At 41.3% G+C, this 20618-nt stretch overlaps 4 protein-coding genes across 7 annotated transcripts; 2 read left to right on the top strand and 2 right to left on the bottom strand.

The window, feature by feature from the left end:
* Positions 1–276: 276 nt before the first annotated feature.
* On the top strand, positions 277–2085 carry serpina10b (serpin peptidase inhibitor, clade A (alpha-1 antiproteinase, antitrypsin), member 10b). The gene is made up of 5 exons (XM_088318257.1): positions 277–382; positions 468–1094; positions 1174–1447; positions 1517–1664; positions 1745–2085. The coding sequence occupies exons 1-5, from the start codon at positions 364–366 to the stop codon at positions 1934–1936; spliced, it is 1260 nt and encodes a 419-aa protein (XP_088174383.1). The 5' UTR covers positions 277–363; the 3' UTR covers positions 1937–2085.
* Positions 2086–2733: 648 nt separating this feature from the next.
* On the top strand, positions 2734–8187 carry ddx24 (DEAD (Asp-Glu-Ala-Asp) box helicase 24). 2 transcript variants are annotated; one of them, XM_088318242.1, is made up of 9 exons: positions 2734–2945; positions 3022–3805; positions 4292–4729; positions 5287–5440; positions 5528–6040; positions 6538–6613; positions 7342–7530; positions 7614–7743; positions 7822–8187. In XM_088318242.1, the coding sequence occupies exons 2-9, from the start codon at positions 3025–3027 to the stop codon at positions 8085–8087; spliced, it is 2547 nt and encodes an 848-aa protein (XP_088174368.1). In that variant the 5' UTR covers positions 2734–2945; positions 3022–3024; the 3' UTR covers positions 8088–8187. The 2 variants fall into 2 exon arrangements, with proteins under 2 accessions (XP_088174368.1, XP_088174360.1); XM_088318234.1 differs by having other exon boundaries at positions 2736–2945; positions 3013–3805.
* Positions 8076–10330, bottom strand: LOC148343284 (ubiquitin thioesterase OTUB2-like). Of its 2 annotated transcripts, none has more exons than XM_088318292.1 (5): positions 10057–10330; positions 9866–9984; positions 9702–9786; positions 8796–8987; positions 8076–8525 (listed from the first exon to the last, which is right to left on the bottom strand). In XM_088318292.1, the coding sequence occupies exons 1-5, from the start codon at positions 10141–10143 to the stop codon at positions 8319–8321; spliced, it is 690 nt and encodes a 229-aa protein (XP_088174418.1). In that variant the 5' UTR covers positions 10144–10330; the 3' UTR covers positions 8076–8318. The 2 variants fall into 2 exon arrangements, with proteins under 2 accessions (XP_088174418.1, XP_088174420.1); XM_088318294.1 differs by having other exon boundaries at positions 8811–8987.
* A 1428-nt stretch (positions 10331–11758) lies between these two features.
* LOC148343283 (bone morphogenetic protein 7-like) lies at positions 11759–16116 on the bottom strand. Of its 2 annotated transcripts, none has more exons than XM_088318211.1 (5): positions 15812–16116; positions 14510–14646; positions 14360–14434; positions 13829–13950; positions 11759–13616 (listed from the first exon to the last, which is right to left on the bottom strand). In XM_088318211.1, the coding sequence occupies exons 1-5, from the start codon at positions 15922–15924 to the stop codon at positions 13473–13475; spliced, it is 591 nt and encodes a 196-aa protein (XP_088174337.1). In that variant the 5' UTR covers positions 15925–16116; the 3' UTR covers positions 11759–13472. The 2 variants fall into 2 exon arrangements, with proteins under 2 accessions (XP_088174337.1, XP_088174346.1); XM_088318220.1 differs by having other exon boundaries at positions 14510–14643; positions 15812–16113.
* Positions 16117–20618: the final 4502 nt, after the last annotated feature.

Genomic DNA, 20618 nt, shown 5'->3' with positions numbered 1-20618 from the left:
ACTACACCCTTCGGTCCTCATCGAAGTGTGCACATAGTAGAAGTGCACGTAGCGTTCCAGAGTGCAGGTTACAAGCACCCAAAAATTGCAGAATCGGGACAGTGTGTTTGACAACATCAACTTACTCCCCTGCGTCATCGAGCATGGTGGCGCGGGTTGTTGATTTAAAACTCTTAATGGAATCCCCTTATTTGTCCGGTATAAAGTGTTGTTTTCACTTGCGCGTACACAAATGCACACACAAACTCAATGCATCAACATATTTGGAGGGAGGGGGCAGACAACAGCAAACAGCTCATGTGGTTAATATGTAACACTCAAAGCACACTTGCACTTTGTTTCCCCAAATAAGTTTTGGACCTAATGTTACTCAAGATGGATGGTAAGCATGCGAGTGATCTGAAAATGTTACTCTCAAATGTATTATTCCTGAATTTGCCTTAAACATGTTTGTCTTCATGATTCAGGTTGTGTGCACCATTCCCACACACAAATAATGGCTACATTCAAAGTGAAGATGGGCTTTTTTCTTGTGCTGATGTGTCTCTTCGCTCCGGTGCAGCAAGCGCCGCTTCCCTATTCTAGCATTTTGAATCTCTCCTTCAAAAATGTGGAGTTTGCTATGGACCTTTACCGCAAAATATCCTCTTACCATGACAAGAACATCATTTTCTCCCCTCTGAGCATTTCTACCAGTTTTGCCGCACTCTCCATGGCCGCTGATGGCGATACGTACGAGGAGATACTAAAAGGACTCAAACTGGAGAACCTGGAGCAAGTTGACGAACCCGATCTTATTCCAAAGTTGTTTCAAATGCTCCATGGGAACATCTCGCAGAATGGAACGACAAAACTGGACCAAGGCATGTCCCTTTTTGTCCGCCAGCATTTTAGCATCCAGAAGACGTTTGAGGAACGGATGAAGTCTTATTTTTACGCAGACATTAAGAGTATAGACTTCGAAAACACAAACGCAAGCATCCGTGTCATTAATGACTATATAAAAGACAAGACGAGAGGCAAAGTGACGAAAATGCTCTCCCGTGTTGATCCAATGACCGAGCTCATGATGATCAACACTTTTTACTTCCAAGGTAAGGTTAAATGTAACTAACGGTTTCTTTTACAGACATCCTCATGTGCTTCACTGCCATGTACTTTTGACATCTGCAGGAGGGTGGAAAATGCCTTTCAACCCCAACTTCACATACAATGCACCTTTCTACATTGACAACTACAATATTCCGCAAGTGCCAATGATGTTCATAGAGGACAAGTTTGAAACAATGGAAGACACTCGTCTTGGTGCCCGTGTGTTGAAACTACCCTACCTGGAAGGTGTGGCCATGCTCATCCTGCTGCCTAACAAAGGAGTGGATTACAGTACTATCGATGATGAGATCACTGCAAAGAGAATGCATGGTTGGATCAAAAAACTGCAAAAGACGTGAGGTGTACTTTTTTTAATACCATGTGACAAAGGCTCAGGCTCTCTAACACGTCCTTATGTTCACAGTAAACTGGAGATTAACATCCCCAAATTTAAGATGGAGGAGTCGTACGCTTTGCACGACATTCTCCCGCAGTTGGGTTTCACCGGTCTGTTCAGTGGCTCGGCCAATTTGACAAAGCTGAGCAATGGCAAAGGCCTTAAGGTTTCAGAGGTCAGTATTCACATATACATATTGTATTACAGTCTGCAACATGCCTCTTTTAAATGTCTTCAACCAACTTTGAATTGCAGGTACTACATAAAGCCGTCATTGATGTGGATGAGGTGGGGACAACTGCAGCGGCTGCCACAACAATTGGCATTATTCCGTACTCGTTACCCCGGACTTTCATTGTCAACCGTCCCTTTTTCTTCTTCATATACCATGAAGACACAAAATCCCTGTTGTTCATGGGCAGGGTGATTGACCCCACCAAAAACTAGCAGCCATCACTTGCTGTACTTTGACTTGAGAAATGTGTTGGCACTTGTTTATTCAGGCATAGCTTCTTAAACCTCAGACTTAGTTTGAAATTCTTCTGATGGTATATGATATAAAAGACACCTAATCTGTAATAAAATGCTACAAAATGTGCTGTTGTATTTGCTTATTAAAAAAAACTGAATTGCCTAAATTTGCCCAATTGCTGTTTCGCTCATGAGTTAGTGGACAAAAATTGGACTTCATCAATCTTCAAAATAAAAAATGTCCAGCACAGCCTTATTTTCTACTGGGGAAGAGTTGCCCATTACAGTATAGGCCACAAATAGCACGTATTTTAGCAGCTGATTTGGGTAAACTCATCTTTCTAAACAAATCAACGCATTATGAAAGATTGTTTTTGTTTTGAGTCGAGGTGGGAGTGGGAAAAGATCATTCAGGACAATTTCATTATTGTGAACAAGAATAAAGCACCTATAATACATTTTCAAAAATTACTGATTTTTAGGGAGCGGGGATGAAAACAATATTTCATGTAAAATTTAATGCACAGCAAAATAGTCAATGTTAAAAAAAATATCGGTTTCTAACTGAAACAAATCTGGTCACAAGATATGTGGGCATTTCTTAATTGTTCATATATATGTATGTAGTGTACAGAGTGATTCTTCTTCTTCTTATTATTATTATTATTATCAAACGAGCTAAAAGGCATACTTGGTCCATCCTCCATACCAGGAGACGGCAGTAATGCACTTCAACGTCATTTGCCAACCGCCATGAAACAGGCTAAACACCCCCAGAACAAGAAACTGTACTATCAATAAAGTTTTTTTATTTTCTAACCACGTGACAACCAGCAATGGCTGTTCACTTGTGACATGTGCGCTTGTCTTAGAACTATATAACATTTTAACGCGACCGAGAAGCGACGGTGTTGCTGATTGTAGCGATTTGGTCTTCTGTGATTTTGGGAGGAGCAGATTGGCTCCACTGAATCACTTTTACTGAGTAAGTCTCTGTTTGCTCAGAGGGGAACGCGCCGCTTGATTTTGATTCGCTGTCTTATCTCTGTTAGCATTTTCAGAAAATGGACACAAAGACGACGAAAAAGAAGCGAAAGGGCTATGCGCCCTCTAAGCCCAGAAAACGGAGCATTCATGTGACAGGCGAATGGAAGGCGGTAGACCTGGACCCCGAACTCTTGTCCGAGGATGGCCTGCTGGAGAGTCTGGTTTGTTTTGAGACAGTGACGAATTACTGCCTAGTAGACTGCAAAAAGTCTGTCGCTACCAATGTAGTTAAAGGCGGAACGAAAAAAGGAAAGAAACGCAAGTCAAGTGAAAGCGAAGAAGTGGTCGAAAAGGGAGACGCGGACAGCAAACAATCAGAAAAGACTTTAGCACCTGCCAAGAAAAAGAAGAAACGAAAGAACATTTCAGAAAACGAATCCACCCAAGGCGACACCTTCACGATGGAGGTGATGCAGGAAGATGCAGATGAGGACGAGGAAACGAATACTGATGAAGAGGACACATCCAAAGGCTATGATCAACCAAACCTTAAGGTAAAGGCTAAACTAAAGAAGAAAAAGAAGCGTAAAAACAAAAAAAACAGCGGGGAACATGCCAACACGACTCAAAATACAGAGAAAAGGCAAAGAAAACAACAGAAAAACTGGACTAATGCTGCCATTTCTGGTTCTAAAGTGAAAGAGGCTGATATGCATGCATGGAAAGACCTGTTTGTGCCACCTCTTGTGCTGGATGCCCTCAGCAGCCTTGGCTTCACATCACCCACTCCAATTCAAGCTCTGGCGCTTCCTTCCGCCATCAGAGATCGCATGGATATTTTAGGAGCGGCTGAGACGGGTAAGAGTCTCTTTAAAACAATATATTCTCGACACAACTCGTATTGTAGACCAGAAATGGGCAACTTCAATTATGGCTCCATTAGCACTACTGGGGTCATTTGCATACGACAATGCAATTTCTCAGCAGATGTATAACATAATTGCTTTTGTAAATTTGGAAAAAATATTGCAAATGAATTTTTTTATTGCCCCAATAATATAATGTATAATATAATGTACCATATAATATAATAAATAATGTACAATATAATGTAATATAATGTACATCACAGTATCTTAATTTATTTCATGCTCAATACATGTATAAAAGATCCAGCCTTCAACAACAGCGGTTTTGAACAATCAGAAAAATAACACAAAGCACTGATAAAATTATACCCCGTGCCCTTTTAGTTTTTATTTTATTTTTTTAAATAAATCGGGGGTGCGTGCCACCTATTGCCCATCCCATTTGCAAACTGAGACAAATATTCTGTCTTTTCAGGAAGTGGTAAAACATTAGCTTTTGGCATTCCCATGATCCATAACATCCTGGAGTGGAAGGAAAGCATTGCAAACCCTCAGGTTGACGATGTGAATCCAGACAAGCCACACGGAAGCTTGACAGAGTCCCCTCAAGTTGATGCTGAGGAGCCGGACGAGGATGAAGGAAGTATCACCATGCAGGCTGACGACAACGGCGAATCTGACGGAGATGCCTGTGCGGATGACCACGATTCTGATAATGATGATCGAGATCAGGATGAAAGGCTTGGGTGCGTGCAGGTCATCAAAGATGTTGAGTTTGACGCCGATATCGCTGCAAGGGAGAACGGCGGCGCAGTTGGTCAGCCTCGTCCTCTGCTCGGATTGGTTCTCACCCCAACCAGGGAGTTAGCAGTCCAGGTCAAACACCACATAGATGCTGTGGCCAAGTTCACTGGTGAGTTCTCACATTCCTCAACGTGGTGCTGGGCAAGATGCACAAAATTTGACATCCCGAAATTGTGGTGGCTTGAGCGTTCCTGTGTGGAGTTTGCATGTTCTCTCCGTGCTTGCGTGCGTCCTCCCACATTCCAGAAACATGCATGGCAGGATGATTGGACACTCTAAATTGCCCCTAGGTATGAGTGCGAGTGTGGATGGTTGTTCGTCTCTATGTGCCCTGCAATTGGCTGGCGACCAGTTCAGGGTTTCCCCCGCCTACTGTCCGAAGACAGCTGGAATAGGCTCCAGCACCCACCGCAACCCTTGTGAGGACAAGCGGTACAGATAATGGATAGACATTACCCCTCAAAAATACTCCTTGTTGTGTGACTCAAAATTTTTGCCTGCAATTAAAATGATCGATTACTTTGCTCATCCCTATTTTGCATATAAAAATATTATCCTCATCAAGACATCATTGCCACTTTATGTAGATCAATACGTTGATTGTCAATATAGCCACCCTATCAGAAAGTCATTAATGACATTAAGAAAATATTTGCTTTTGCACAGACATCAAGACAGCCATAGTGGTGGGTGGGATGGCCCCACAGAAGCAGAGGCGGCTGTTGAATTACAGACCAGAAATCATCATTGCCACTCCTGGACGTTTGTGGGACTTGATCAAGGAAAGACATCCCCATCTTCTCAACCTCAAACAGATTAAGTGAGTCACACCTGCTTCTGCATTTGGCAGGTAATAGGAAGTATTTGCTGTGGTCGTAATTGTTTGCCACTTCGGGGCCCTCTCCAGGAGCCTTGTGATAGACGAAGCCGACCGCATGGTAGAACGAGGCCACTTTGCTGAGCTGGAGTCTCTGCTGGAGATGCTGAACACCACTCACTTCAATCCCAAGAGGCAAATGTTTGTCTTCTCCGCCACACTGACCATGACCCACAGCCTACCCAGGCGCGTGCTGCAGAAGAAGAAGAAGAAAGAGAAGCCGACCGACAAGGTGGCGCTCCTCATGGAGAAAGTGGGAATCAAGTCCAAGCCCAAAGTCATCGACCTGACCAGGAAGCAGGCGACTGTGGAGACCTTGACCGAGACGCAAATTCACTGTCAGAAAGAGGACAAGGACTTTTTCCTCTACTACTTCCTTTTGCAGTATCCCGGACGCACCATGGTTTTCGCCAACAGCATCGACTGCATCAAGCGACTCAGCTCGCTGCTGATCATTCTGGACTGCACGCCGCTGCCGCTGCATGCCAACATGCACCAGAAGCAGCGGCTGAAAAACCTGGAGAGGTTTGCCGAGAGGGACAGGTGAGGTTTCTTCCTGTTGCGTTCTGTTACCTCTATTGGTTACATAGCAATGCTCAACTGTGGCGCTTCTGTACAAAATCTCAGTGAGTTAAACTATTTCCAGTTGTCAAGGTCTCCTCAGCATTGTTTTTTTTTTTTTTTTTTTTAATTTGCTAGTCAACACTTCGTTGCGGTTACCGTACATTTTGATTATTTGCAAAAGTAGTCTACCAGTAACCCTTTACAAATTTCTGTAAAAAGGTGTTCTATGTGACTGGTGCCAGGATTTTACAATGATAATAATAATACATTCAATTTGCAAGCTCCTTTTAAGACCCTCAAGGACACTGTACATCAATAAAACCAAAATGCTCAAATTAAGAAAAATTATAAAATAAAGAATAATGATAATAAAGAGGAATTAAAACGACATGATGCTGTACACATTGTGGCTTTCAACAAAGTCTCAAATTGACGGATTTGGAAATCGCATTGACCTTCGAATGTGTTTTCTACAGTTGTGTGTTGCTGACGACTGACGTGGCGGCAAGAGGGCTCGATATCCCCAATGTGCAGCATGTCATTCATTACCAGGTAACATTTCTGACTTAAAATTTTCGTTTCAATGAAGTTTTCAAACGTAGGCTAAAATAACTGAAATGTCATAGGCACTACAACATTATTCTTGCATAGTGGCAACATTTGCAACTGAAATGCAGGGTTAAAACAAAGGCCACCGAAAAATGTTACGTTACTCAGTGCCCAAAAATGAGCAGGTTTGGAAAATTGGGAGCGAGTCTTGGCATTTTATTGGGGCTTGCACAGATTCAAGAGAACCTGTGTCAGATGCAGCACCAGAACATAACAGAGCCTCCTTCACAGCAGGGACAAGTGTTCTTTTCTTGGTATGCTTCATTTTTATGTCAGTGAACATAATGTGCCTGGTCAAAAAGTTCCAGCTTTGTCTCAGCTGTCCCATCTGCCCCAACACTCGATTTTCCATGACTTTGTATAATCTAAGGTCTTTGTATATGAACACAGAAACTCCCGTCATCCTCTTTGCGCTAACAGAGCTTGGTGGCAGTCAAATTCACAGTCCAATCCGAATCGACTCTTAACCTGTTGCCATGTTGTATAGTGAAACGCCGCTACTCTCCATACAATGTGCATCACATGAAAAAGTTCCCCCCCTGACCAAGAGGTTGCTCGATTCCGAGGTTTTCCTCGATCAATATTGAATTGTCATTGGAAGTATTGCGATTCATTGATGAATTGATATTTTTACCCACTACTTACGCACCCGCATAACCTCCCACCTTCAGGTTCCGCGCACATCCGAAACATACGTCCATCGCAGTGGAAGGACGGCGAGAGCCACAAATGAGGGTCTCAGTTTGCTGCTCATCGGCCCTGACGACGTGCTGAACTTCAAAAAGATTTACAAGAACCTCGAAAAGGACGAGGAGCTTCCCACGTTTCCTGTCGAGATCCACTTCATGGCGGCAATCAAGGCAAGAGACCTTGATGAAAATCCTCAATTTATTTGGTCTTTGAAATGTATATTTTATCAGTTGTAAAATGTGAAACTATACAGGAACGTGTCAACTTGGCCAGACAGATCGAAAAGATTGAGTTCTACAACAGCAGGGAAAAACACAACAACTCCTGGTTCAGGCAAACAGCCGAAGCTATGGACATCGCCCTAGATGAAGACCTCTTGAAAGGTGAGCGCAACAACACATTGAGTTCACATTTCCAACCAATCAAATGCAGAGTACTGAACATTCTGCATACTTCTGCAGGCAAAGGGAGAGATGAGCATGATGATCGGGAGCAACAGCAGATGGTAAAAGGAATGAAGAAACACTTGAAATATCTCTTGTCGGAGCCTGTATTCAAAAGTGTGACAAAGACCAAGTATCCCACTCAGATGGGACGCCTGTGCCTGCCTCACCTGCCTGTCACGGGGAAGCAAAGCGCCCTCATGACCGTGTCGGCGCAGCAAAATCAAAAGAAAATGGATCTGCCGCGGCACAAAAAAAGGAGGCAGAAAAAAGGCCGGCACTGAACAATCTTTAATTTTCACACTTTGGAAATCGACAATTTTTAGACAGCAATCGCATCCACGGCAGTTGTTTCCTCATTAAAAACATCTATTTTAATGACAACTTCTAAATGTTCCACTAATTACATGCAAGTTGGAATGCAGAAGAAATAAACTGACTCACATCAGTAAAACAAGTTGGTATGTAAGAAGTATTGTGACAAAGCAATGCTGGGGAGGAGGGGGGAGGGACAGTCAGGGTGGGGGTCGTGGGCCCAGAATGCTAAAATGTGATACGTGGTGGAGGAGGTGCATGGCGGGTTCGGCCCCATCGGGGAGAACGTGGTGTACCAAGTGCTCATCTTCGCCGTCCATTGAGACGATGTGGATGCAGATGTCCAGTGCCTGAGTCAGAGCAAGGATGTCCACATGGTCACACTCCATCCCCATGGTTTCCACTTCCTGCACACAGGTTAAAAAAAAAAAGTTATTTTAAGGTTAAAAAAAAAAAGTTATTTTAAGGAGATGCACTAAACCGCAGGGATGAACAAAAGTATGGCCCGGGGGCCACATAAAGAAAGCTCAGTTCATTATTGAGTCATTATTCAACTATTGGTTTCCCTAAAATTATTATGTAGTGTAAAATGTAGATTTTAAAAATCAAACGTGGCCTCTGAGCACAAATGTTTGCTCACTCCTGCTGGGTTCGTTCACTATGGGGCAGCAACTAACTTGATGACAGTAGACCTGCAAACTGGGCGCCTCCATGAAGTTGCAGAAGTCGTCAGCGTGGTTCTGCAGGTGCGCGGATGTGAGCAGACGCAGGTACTGCACCACGCTGTCTGAGGTCATGTGATCGTTGAAGAACCTGAACAGCATCTCCTCCCGCTCGCTGCCCTCGCAATGCTCGATGACGTTGAGAACCTTGTCAAGTAGAGAAATTCAAAAGGTACAACTATGGGTTCAAATCGATTGTTGATTAACCGTAACCCAATTGATTTTTTTTTTATATTGCAGAAAATTCATCATTACAGATGTATGAAAAGATTTATTTTCCATTAACAGAAGCAGGAGGCACACCTGTCTCACAGTCCTGAAGTTTTTGGATTGAATCTGCTTGTGTAGGTTTTCTACAGGAACTGGATCTTCCACCTTTCAAGTGTATGCTTATTGAAGTGTCCAAATCAGGGGTCTCAAACTATACTTATATGGGGGCTGTTTTTTTTCTCCAAATTGGCTGTTCTCATCACCAACCTTTCTCCAAGCAGGTTTTGAAAGACAAGACTGGGTGATAGAATAGCTTTTCATCCAAGTTGGTGTCACTTGAGAATCACGTGTCACCAAAAGCTGCCATGAGCCTGAACTATGGTAGCCCATAAGTCATTAAAATATTACATTAAAAACTCACACATGAATATTAAACTTTGATGTTGAAAATATCCTGCGGAAAATGAATCGTGGATTTTAGATTTTGTTCCTTTTTTACTTCAGTTTTTTAAATGTAGCCATTCAACCAATTGCTGCACAGCTTATCCTCACAGTTTTAATTCGTTTTTACAACGCATTTGTTAGTTTTCTTTGTGAATTTTAGTCAGCTCTATACATTGTATAATTACAAAAAACATGATTTAGATTTACTGTGTTCAGGTGGAGCTGGAAGGAACTCTGGTCAAATCCTGCAGAGGAGAGGTGTTCGCTGGTCGTGATGATTTTCTCCTTGAATCTGAAAGCGAGATCATTACACGACAGTAATCAGAACTTTTGGTTGAAGAAGAAGAAAGTCAGTAGTTGATAAGACTGACCTCTGCAAAGCCTTGACATTGTGTAGGATTGATTCCAAATAGGCAAAACAAAAGGCTCTGTAAAAACAATTTCCATCGCCTCGCACTCTCCTCACGGAGGAGAACAAGTCGCTGAGCTCCTGGTGAATCACAGCAGTGGATTAACACAAGAGGGTTTTGATAGTTGTGCCACCGGCTGCGATGTCACCTACTTGACATTTGCTGGAATGTTTTTGTTGTCCGAAGAGCACAGAGACATCTTCTCTATCAGACACCAGGCTGCCACTGCCAGCTTCCATTGATTCTCGGAAAATGAGACACGATCGCACAAACCGCGGCTTGGAACGACGACCTCGTTATTCCACTTAATGGCACCGCGACATTCCGTCACGTTTTAGTTTTAAAGAACATCTAAGTCGTAGCGTTCATAAGCTCTTCGCTAGAGTTGTTTTCTGTTTTGACGGAAGTATGGTCGTATCACGTGTTGCTCGCTTAAAGGTACAGTTCATCTTTATTGTAAAACTTGGGCGGCAACGACAACGTGATGTCCTGCCTCATGCAGTATTTTTTTCAAGGATACATTAAAGTAGCGGCAAGACTACGTCACATACATGCAAGTCATACGTTTTATGTCAGGTTTCAAGCAAGGCCGATTTTACTGTGGTAAAAATCAACAATTCAAGTTGAGTCAAGCTGGTTCGGAGTGGGACGTCTTCACGGTATTTTAAGGACCAGCCCACTTTAGTTCACTGCGTTTCAAACTTCACAGCCCACACCAAGGATGGGCAAATGGCGACTACACTCTTAAGTGGTCCTACGATTAAAAAAAAGCAACATTTTTTAAATGCCCTAAATTCTTCAAAGTTAAAGTTAAAGTTTCAACATAAATTCTCCACAGAAACACGAGGAAATGGGAATTATCCCAGAAAAAGGGAAAAATACAAAAAATGTGAAAGAATCTTTTTTTTTCTTCTACAAATATGCAAATCCATGGGTGCAGAATTGTGAATATGCAAGGGTTGACTGTAGTTTTAAAATGTAATACAACCCATGACCACTAGATGGCAGACATGGCTGAGTTGAACCAGCAATGTATATAAAAAGTCTGGCCCAAATCGCTTCACAGGTGCCATTTTATCATTATTTAGCATCACGTACACTTTGCGACAGTAACACATCAGCCGCATTACCGATGTGTTTTTTTCATACACCCTAAATATTCAGAGTTTCATCTTGAAAATTGCTGTACATATGGATTGGAAGGCAATCTTGCTGCGGGTTTACTCATTTTCCCATTTAGAACAAATCTGGGAATGAAAAGGGGCTGTGGATGGTGTCATGCAGGTAGAAGATCGACACCCACACATGCATTTTGAGTGTTATTTTATTCTGGAAGACCAAGAACTAATAGTGATTTTTGATAGTGTTTTTATGAGTAACCCCAAAACAAGTGAATTACCGGAACAACCACTTGACAAATAATCCATATAGAACTGCACGTTTCTACCTGTCCAAGAGAATAGCAAAAATGGTGGATTCTTAAAGTGTATTTCACACCTATAGTTTGCTCTGGTAATGTCATCTCAAGTGTGTTTCGAATTGGGTCTGACCACATCACCTTCTTCTCCTATCTGACCTGAGAGATGGACTACTGTGTGGAAGGGACCAACATGGTTGGGTGTACATTTAAAAAAATAACAATGGCAGATGTCAAAATTCTGAATCACGTAACATGTTGCTCTTCTCCGAGGGAGCAACTGGCTTCTTAGAGTATGGCGTCAACATTCATCACTTAGCTAATTTCCTTACCCCTGAGATTGCACATTAAACTGTCTTATAGGCATGTTATCCCGAATGCCTAGCACAAACCTCAATAAATAATACACAAAAAAATGCACGATCAGAAATCGAGAATCTGATTTAGAAAGCCTTTATTAAACAAGAAATGGCAACAGTGAATCATGAACAGTGAGAGATGTCTTACATGAAGGTTAAAATGTGGTGCTATGAATAAATCAACAAGACTATATATATAAAAACAAACAAAAAAAACAAAAAACATCACGAGTCATCGAAAAATGCATGTGAGATAACCCTGTAAAAAAGTGGGAAGGTAACTTGAACCAGTGACCAAAAAACTACTTGGCTCAGCACTCAGTAGTATATAGAGAAATAGAACCAATCATCGGTTATATGGTCACTGTCCATTAAGAAGCATGGATCTCCAACTTGTTTTTGACTTTCGATTCACCCGAAACGCAAAGGCAACTCAAGGAGTGTTGTTAAAAGTATACATATTACAAAACTGAAAAGTTATTTATCACCGTATTTACTGATTGAGGTCTTAAACATTGAACCTAAAAGTATAGATATTCCCAATTTAATGCCGCAGTTTTCATTCGGAAAAAAAAAATGATCAACAATATTTTTGCAAAATGTCTTCAAATGTGATAAAAATATGATTGAACAGGGGGTTTAACATTTGATATCTGTCAAATGTAGGACAGACTTTGAATTGTCAATTGTAGACGGGTCAAATTTGGTACCTATAGGACAAATGATCCGAAATGACACCATAAGGCCACGCCAAATCAAAATAACGGCATTTTTCTTGCATTAGGGATAAAAACAATAAAAAAAAACAAGGAAATCCATGCCTTTCATTGGACAGTGCTAATCTACAAAAGCACACATCTCTAGTAAAAAAAAAATATGAATACAGCTCCCTTGCAGTTTTGCAAATAAAAACACCAAATTTGCTTCTGTATGTAAATTGTTAAGCATTCACTTGAGCAAACAGACTTCTTACAAAATCCATAAGAGGAGATAATTTTGAGCAGAGACGAGCAGAGTTTCCCTCTGGGATGTTTGCACATTTTGGCGGGAACAGTCAGCACCTGTGAGCGCTCTTAAATACATGCCCCCTGACACCAAGGAGATTTGACCAAGGGTAAAATGAGCGGCACTAAATTTAGAGTGTGTGACATTATGTGGTCGTTTCTAGAAGTGCAAAACAAGGATTTTTACAGAACACGAATGTGATTATATGCTGGTTTGACTCTGCATGTCTCTCCTTTAAAAGCACGATAAATCACAAATTGATAAGCCTTGTTGTATTAAGGCAGGGGTGGGCAAACTTTTTGATTGGTGGGCCAGAATAGGTTCTAAAATTCGACAGAGGGGCCGGACCAGGAGCAGATGGATGGTATATTTTGGTAACCTCACCTCATCGGAGAAATTTTTTTTTTAATTTGAAATGAAAGTGAACAAAAGCATAAAAACAATATTTGTCTTTGAAAAACCACAGTATTTAGAAAATAAAACATTAACAAGGTTTATTCATTTTTTTTCAAGTTCGTCGGGCCGGATTAAAACGTTTAACGGGCTGCACGTGGCCCCCGTGCCGTAGTTTGCCCACACCTGTATTAAGAGGTGGATTTAATCGGGCTTAAACCCAATGAAGGCAGCCATCTTGCCCAAACTGAGGGTTGGGTTTGTTAAATGCTGTAATCTATTTTTATTGATTATCAAGGGCTTTTTTTTTTACAGTGCGATATTATGGCATTACATGAAAATATTGTAGACTTTTTGAGTTTTATGAACTGTGGTGCACTACAGGTGACAAACTTCACTCCTGGGGAGGCTGCAGGGTGGCTGGGCAACCGCAGCGGCGGGTCAGGTGCATGGAGGTGATGACCACGGTGTTCCACTCGTCCCTGTACATGACGGGCACCGCTTCCTGGGCGGTGGGCTGGCAACATGGCGCCTGGACCTGCAGACGCAGCAACATGCAGGAGGGTTATAAACACTGACAATTAACAATAATGTATGAAGCCTATTGCTTTACGGTAGAAAAATCTACACTCCCCTGTTCAAATGACATGTTTTTGTGGAGAATGTGAGAGAGACACACAGACAGAGCGATTAAAAAGCAAAAGGGACAGTCAGGAAGCAGCATAGGAAAGTCATGTGCACCAAACACACCTGCAAGTCATTATGTTGAGGGGCATTGGGCTGGGGGCTGCACGACGCGCTTTGGCCGCATGGGGCGCAGTGAACCAAGGTGACACGCTCAGGATAGATCATCCAATTGTCCCAGCCCAGATCTGAATGGAGAAACATGGTATGTATTACCACAATCGACCCCTTTTGTTAATTTCTAAACACTCAAATCCCAAATCATGTTTCCCCATCAAAATTAATGGAAATGCCATTACTAAAATGTATTTTCAGTAGGAAAAATAAGACCAATACTGCACTCAATAAATTGTTTGTTTCAACTTGTTTTAACTTGAAGCCTCTTTTTTGAAAATTTGTTCACTGTCTGCCAAACTGATGCTTATTGTGAAGTGAGTTGAGACGGCTTATAGCCCATGGGAATGAAAATCCTGTAAGACTGCTTACCTGCCTTTTCGTCATATAGATATTGACCTTTAATATTTATATTTGTATACTGTACAATTTTATAAGAAGGTAGGAAGACGTTTAAAAATCCATTGATATGTGAGTGTGTACCTTTCATGAAAACCTCTGAGGTCTCGACACAGCATCCTGGGTTATCCTGGCCATCAGAGGAGGCGCCAGAAGAAACTGCGAAAGTAGGAAAGAAATTGGGCATAAAAATTCCTGAGATTCAGGTTGTCAACATGAGCATTCCAGTTCTACCTGCCACAGCCTTGAGCCGCTCGGAAGTTCCGCTCCACTGCTTCATGCCGCCCTCTGGCAGCCGCGGTTCGGTCTGCAGGTTGAGGGCAGCCAGGAGCCCCTTTCGGATGGACTGCAGGGACTCACCATGACACCTGCTTGCAAACAGCAACGGAAACAAATGTTTAAGACACATAGCTTCAGATTTGCTTAGTGTTCTAACAAGTGAATTGAAATGAAATGAGTAATAAAAAGAAATTCAAATTTCAACTCACAAAATTTAAAATAAAACAATAAAAATACAATAAATCACAAGTGAATGTAATAAATCAAGAAGAAAGCGAATATATATATATATATATATATAAAACAAACCATATAAATAAAATATTAATAGAATAAGAATTGAAAACTTGAAACAATGCTAAAATATAAATAATTTTAACAATTATAATAGACAATATTAATGAAAGTATTGTGTGTGCGTGTGTGTGTGTGTGTGTTTAAAACTACACATTCATTTAATGAATGACCATGAAAATAATATAATATAGTCTAATGGAAATACATTATAGCACATTTAGTAAATCAAATAAAATCTAACAACAAAAATTAGAGAAAAAACATCTAAAATATGAAAATGAATGTAAATAAAAACAAACAAACAAATTATATGCATACAATATTTGTACAAGATTGATTGATATATGAATAATGAATAAAAAACAACGTAAATGACAATTCAAAAACAATTGAGAGAAGGTAAAGAACAAAGTTTTTAAACATTTAAAATGAATTTCTCTTAATTTGTATATAAATAAATATACTCACACAAAGTAAAAGAAAAATATTTTCACTTTTTAAAAGACAGTTGTATATGTGTTGTTGTAAAAATGAATGATTAATAGTTGAAAAAAAAATCAATCAATTAATTTATTGTATCCACAGCCCTTAGTCTTTCATGTCATAAATGTATTCAGAAAAATATTCAGAATATCCCATATAAAAAAAACAAACTTGTAAAAAAAATATGTTGGCCAATTATTTTGTCTTTCGGGCTTTTATGCATGGAGAATTATTCGTTCATGGTGGTCATATGTTGTAAAATACAATGGAAATTGCTATGGTGTCCAATGAATCTACAAAAAATCTACAAAGTCTGTAAGCCATGGCAGGGACACCTGTGGCATGTGCTCCAAAACAGCCCTGTAAGCGTATTCTAGTGTCCCGTCACGCAACTCTGAAAACAAAGGCCACCTCAGGCGAAACAACATTCAAGAACGTTGCACATCATTAAATGCGTCCGAATGGAACGTCACCTACCGGCTTTTGGAGTCTTGTGACCAGGCATCTTCAAGCTTGGGAGGCTGCAGGACAAACGCAATCACCACAGAGGAGCACATCAGTGCCATCACGGTGACGAAGGCAAAGGACATCTCGAATCTCTGGATGGGCAGACCGCGGCGGGCGAACACGACGACAGTGGCTTCTTGCGATGGCAGGTGGCAGTAGCAGTGACCAGACGGGGGGATGCTGCACAAGGTATTGCTTGTCAGTTCCTGGGAAAACAGGCTTTTTATCTTCCTGTAGCCCCGCTTGGCCTTGAGATGCTTAACATTGTTGTCCTATCCTTTGGTCTGTGTGAAAAAGAACATGGAGGATGAGCCAGAACACACACCGAAAGAGCGGAAGGACTAGATTAAAAGGCGAGTAGGAGAAGGTGCAAAACCACCCACGAGTTCTGCAATGCAACCCCAATAAAACAACATCAAAAGAACAAATTACTCCACGTGTGTCAAACTCAAGGCCAGACATGACTGCTATATCATTTTAAAGGAAATGAAGTGAGTACTTTAGAGCTGGACAAGTAAAAAAAGTTCATTTCAAATCATTGCAATGTTTTCAAGTCCGAAACAAAAAAAAAAAGTCTTTTCTTCCTTTAATTTGTATGTCGGATTTATTTACATCTTGTCCACATGAATTCAGAACTCGGGAAGTGCCGTCCACACATGTTCATATTTCATGAAATATGAAAAGGTGAAGTTATTTGTTTGTATTCATTTGTGAATGAACCAATGACTTGTCATCATCCTTTGCCGCCATTCTTCACCCATCTTGGGGAGATTGTCCATACATCATCTGTACCGCTTCTCCTCACAAGGGTCGCGGGGGTTGCTGGGGCCTATCCCAGCTATCTTCGGGCAGTAGGCGGGGGACACCCTGAACTGGTTGCTAGCCAATCGCAAAGCACACAAAGACGAACAGGCGTCCGCGCTCACACTCATACCGAGGGGCAATTTAGAGTGTTCAATCAACTTGCCAAGCAGGTTTGTGGAATGTGGGAGGAAACCAGAGTACCCGGAGAAAACCCACGCAGGCACGGGGAGAACATGCAAACTCCACATAGGAAGGCCGGAGCCGGAATCAAACCCACGACCTCTGAACTGTGAGGCCATCATGCTAACCAATCGGGCCATCGTGCCTCCCTTGGGGAGATTAGTTTTCATAAATTTAACTAGTTATGAGATGGTGTCAAACATCGGAATGAAAAAAAAAAAAGTATACAAATTTCAAAACCCGGGAAGTAGGGGTCTCCTAATCAGGACGGTGTATGTCATTGCTTTGTCTACGGCAGTGCCATGGTTGTACATAGAGGACGGAGGCAGGATTGCAAGTCAGGGATCCGGGTTGTACCGAACAAAATAATCTATTAACAAAAACACTCACAGAGGAACTGCGGAAGACTCAAAAACATATTCAAGTCCTCAAAATCAAAACTCAAAGTAACAAAGAATCACTGGGAAACAAAAACAGTGACCAGGATAACTAACAATTATTATAAAGTGACAGTGTATTGACAATGAGCCGACAAAGACTGAATGAAAGCAGGGCACCAAATGCAATTAAATATGTGACCATCTGGATGAGACACAAGTGGCTGAGGCAGCTAATTAGAAGACAAAGGGAGCATGATGACGAGCACAGGTGCAACCAATAACCTAACAAGCCAGACATAGACAAAGGAATACAAGGAAGACGTGAACTAAATACTAAACCAAAACAGATCATGACAGGCGGGTGTCTCAAGCTCAACTCATGTAGGACACGGGATTTGATGTGTCTGAGCCGCATTAAGTATTGCGCAAAAAAGGGGGTCAGTATTTTAAAAAGCACAACTAATCCATCCATCCTTGCGAGGGTCGCTGGAGTCTATTCCAGCTCTCTCAGAGTTATACCAAATTCCGTGTTTCCGAATGACTGTCTCTCCGTCTTTAGTCGTTCTTTGAGAAAATGGTACTTTGCAGCAAGTTATGGGCCATTCATTAAGAGTGGATCAAAATTCAATATGTCCAAATACGGCAATCACACAGGAAGCAGTTGGGCGAGATATGAGACTGCACAGCTAGTTGAGAAAAAACGGACCATTTGAGGATTCACCATGTTAAATATGGGAGAAAGATTTCATTCGTTATAGCAAATAATTCACACGCATGATGCATTCAAAAAACTAAAATAAACTCAAATCTAAATGTTGCCAATTTGGACAAGGCTGAGCTTGGAGACTCATTCTGGAAAAACATGAAAGGCAGAAATCTGCACTGATAAATATTCTGACAATATTATTACCCTTTGCAGGTGACACTCAAGGACGGTATGTGGAGGGAAGAAATAGAACACCTGGCAATAAGAAATGCCGTTTGTATGCGATGCTAACATCTGACAGCATGCAGAGCCAATAAAAATAAATGATGAGAATGAAAAATCTGGTGACTGGAGCCAAAAATACATTGTTGCTTTAACGGTGGAGCAGATAAGGACGTGGGATTCTTCAGCACAACCACACACGGAGAGATGATATTTCTACTCAAGATATCCAAGATGACCATGAAAACGCAGTATTCCTGCGAAAGTGATGAAAACACAACATGACCGTATGCCTGGGAAAGCAGTGATGAGTTCAGGTGGCCGAGTAAATCAATGACGACTGTAGGCTATAAAATACCATCTTTGTAAATTTGTTTGTTTTGAAGGTAGAAAAATGGTTGTGAATGGTGGCTGTGATCTCTCTGACTTAGTGGACACTTAATTAGGTACATTACAATGATAGTGTATTTTAAAAAGAAACACAAATATATTAGTTTTCCCCGAGCAAAAAAATAGGTGGCAACGCTATTTACTTCAGGCCATCAAAAAGGTAATCGCCGAGCCCAAATTGAACTCAGTTGCTAACCAAATCAGCAACACTCATCTTGGCCTGGAAAAAGTCTTTGAATTCAATTTTGCACTCTAATCTCACCTGACGCGCTGTAATATCCTGATGTTAAGTTGCATCAGTTGATTCAATAAAAATAGCAATAATGACAACTCAGAATATTTTTAACAGCATCTTGAACACAACTTTGCATCCTTTTTGTGCCATTTTTGTTTGGTGGTGTTTTCAAATGTACATTTGTGTGCCTTGGCTCAGTAAAAGTTACGAAAATATCACGACAGCATTTGGCCTTTATCGGAACCTTTATTCGTGTGCTTGTGTGTTTGAATCCCCTTGCATCTCGTTATCTTGTTCAAGCGATCGTGAGACCCTCTGCATCGATATTAGCGCTGGTGATAGATGCATGGCTTCACAGGAAGGGGAGGATTCCAGTCGCAGCTGCACAGAGAAGATGGAAGATTTCGTGGAGAAAATGTGGCTACTGTGAGAAAGTGGGGAGGATTCCCACTGACGTGTATTGGCAAGGTATAATCTCGAGTGTTTCGACGTAATCATGATTTGAACATGAAACGCTACATTTTAGAAGGTAAAATGTTAAATGATAATAAGTGATACTACTCTCACTTGGATAGTCTCAGAACATTCTGTAACCCTTTCTCAATTTCAAAACAAACAATCTATTGTCGCATATATTATTAAAGTGAGTGCTTGACGTTAAATACTGAACGATCTATCTTGTAATAGGAAAAAGCGCCAGGGATCATGGGAGAAAACTGCGCCTGAAGCCTAAAGACCGAGGTGACACTTAACCAGTTTGTTCATGATTTTTAAAGACTAAGAGCATTCTTTATGTTGTTTCTTTTTTTATCGTTAGCACTTCCATTCTGGGTAAATATTATTTCATTCCATCACATCCTTTGTTTGACTAAATGTGCTTAATGATAAATTTTGCTCAACTTTACTCACTGAGAAGCTGCTACCTATGAGTGTTTCCAGTAAATAATGAATTTGATTACCACAGAAGATCAGTTTTAAAATGCAAACTTTTTTTGTTGTTTTTAATTGTAGCTATCACAGCAGCTGAAATCGTCGCTATGTTGCCCGACTGGAGATGAGACACAAATGCACTTGGAACATCTTCCAGTCCATTGACTACGCCACAGAGCAAGACCAAAACATGGTGGGGACAGAAACCGCAGGCCTAACAAATTTGGATGTATTTTGTTCATATTCCACAACAGGTTCAGCAAACAATTCCTTTTGCTCACAAGCGCCATAACTGTGTGACAAGAACAGTGCAAAAGTCAGGACAGGGTGTAGTGACAATGCAGCTGTACAATTTCTTTGCAGCTGATTACAGCCATCTAATCTCTTGAAAATGTAACTTTCTCTGACAACACTGAGGCACCTCCTGGATGACATCTGCCGCGATACGGAATGCCAGTGGTATTTTTGCTACAAGTGTTGAGGTGCCTAACAGCGACACACACAGGCCCACGCCTAACCTTTAACATGACCTTCAGCGGAGAGGTATTAACATGTTAGCTGAATGTTCTGCAGCTTCTTGGAGAGACTTTCAAGCTGCTGCGAATTCTCCAAAATATCAACCATGTCTCTGTCTGCCGTATGACCATATGTGGCAAGTAGCCCCAAGCTTCACATCGACAATGAGAGTGACTTCCTCAAAGGCTTAACAAAAGTTTAATGTTCATCGAGTGGCGCATTTGTCCTTGTCCGTCTATTAAGATTGGTAGCAGTAGCGGGTCAGTGCCTCAACTCATTTAAGTGTCAAGTACCCATTCGAACAACCTGGAAAATGGATGCTATTTCATCTAGCCTCTTCTTTATGTCTACAGCTCTCTATACATTGCAGATGGGAATATACAGCGGAAATACTCCATAGAAAAACAAGTTAAG

Source organism: Idiotropiscis lumnitzeri, chromosome 1, assembly GCF_059441095.1.
Source record: "Idiotropiscis lumnitzeri isolate Australia: NSW breed Sydney's pygmy pipehorse chromosome 1, RoL_Ilum_1.0, whole genome shotgun sequence".
Lineage (NCBI taxonomy): Eukaryota > Metazoa > Chordata > Actinopteri > Syngnathiformes > Syngnathidae > Idiotropiscis > Idiotropiscis lumnitzeri.
Note: the sequence above shows the minus strand (reverse complement) of the source record. Positions and strands in the feature narration are given on the sequence as shown.

What these genes read in the sequence shown, in the direction of transcription:
- ddx24 (XM_088318242.1), top strand. Translation starts at nt 3,025, where the DNA reads ATGGACACAAAGACGACGAAAAAGAAGCGAAAGGGCTATGCGCCCTCT. An exon ending in TTTAGGAGCGGCTGAGACGG is followed by an intron (nt 3,806 to 4,291) that starts GTAAGAGTCTCT and finishes CTGTCTTTTCAG; the next exon opens with GAAGTGGTAAAACATTAGCT. An exon ending in CTCAACCTCAAACAGATTAA is followed by an intron (nt 5,441 to 5,527) that starts GTGAGTCACACC and finishes GGCCCTCTCCAG; the next exon opens with GAGCCTTGTGATAGACGAAG.
- LOC148343283 (XM_088318211.1), bottom strand. Translation starts at nt 15,924, where the DNA reads ATGTCCTTTGCCTTCGTCACCGTGATGGCACTGATGTGCTCCTCTGTG. An exon ending in GCGGCTCAAGGCTGTGGCAG is followed by an intron (nt 14,435 to 14,509) that starts GTAGAACTGGAA and finishes CTACTTTCGCAG; the next exon opens with TTTCTTCTGGCGCCTCCTCT. An exon ending in CTCAGAGGTTTTCATGAAAG is followed by an intron (nt 13,951 to 14,359) that starts GTACACACTCAC and finishes TTCTCCATTCAG; the next exon opens with ATCTGGGCTGGGACAATTGG.
- serpina10b (XM_088318257.1), top strand. An exon ending in CAACACTTTTTACTTCCAAG is followed by an intron (nt 1,095 to 1,173) that starts GTAAGGTTAAAT and finishes TGACATCTGCAG; the next exon opens with GAGGGTGGAAAATGCCTTTC. An exon ending in AAGGCCTTAAGGTTTCAGAG is followed by an intron (nt 1,665 to 1,744) that starts GTCAGTATTCAC and finishes TTTGAATTGCAG; the next exon opens with GTACTACATAAAGCCGTCAT.
- LOC148343284 (XM_088318292.1), bottom strand. Translation starts at nt 10,143, where the DNA reads ATGGAAGCTGGCAGTGGCAGCCTGGTGTCTGATAGAGAAGATGTCTCT. An exon ending in AACATTCCAGCAAATGTCAA is followed by an intron (nt 9,985 to 10,056) that starts GTAGGTGACATC and finishes GTGATTCACCAG; the next exon opens with GAGCTCAGCGACTTGTTCTC. An exon ending in TCCAGCTCCACCTGAACACA is followed by an intron (nt 8,988 to 9,701) that starts GTAAATCTAAAT and finishes CTACTTGACAAG; the next exon opens with GTTCTCAACGTCATCGAGCA.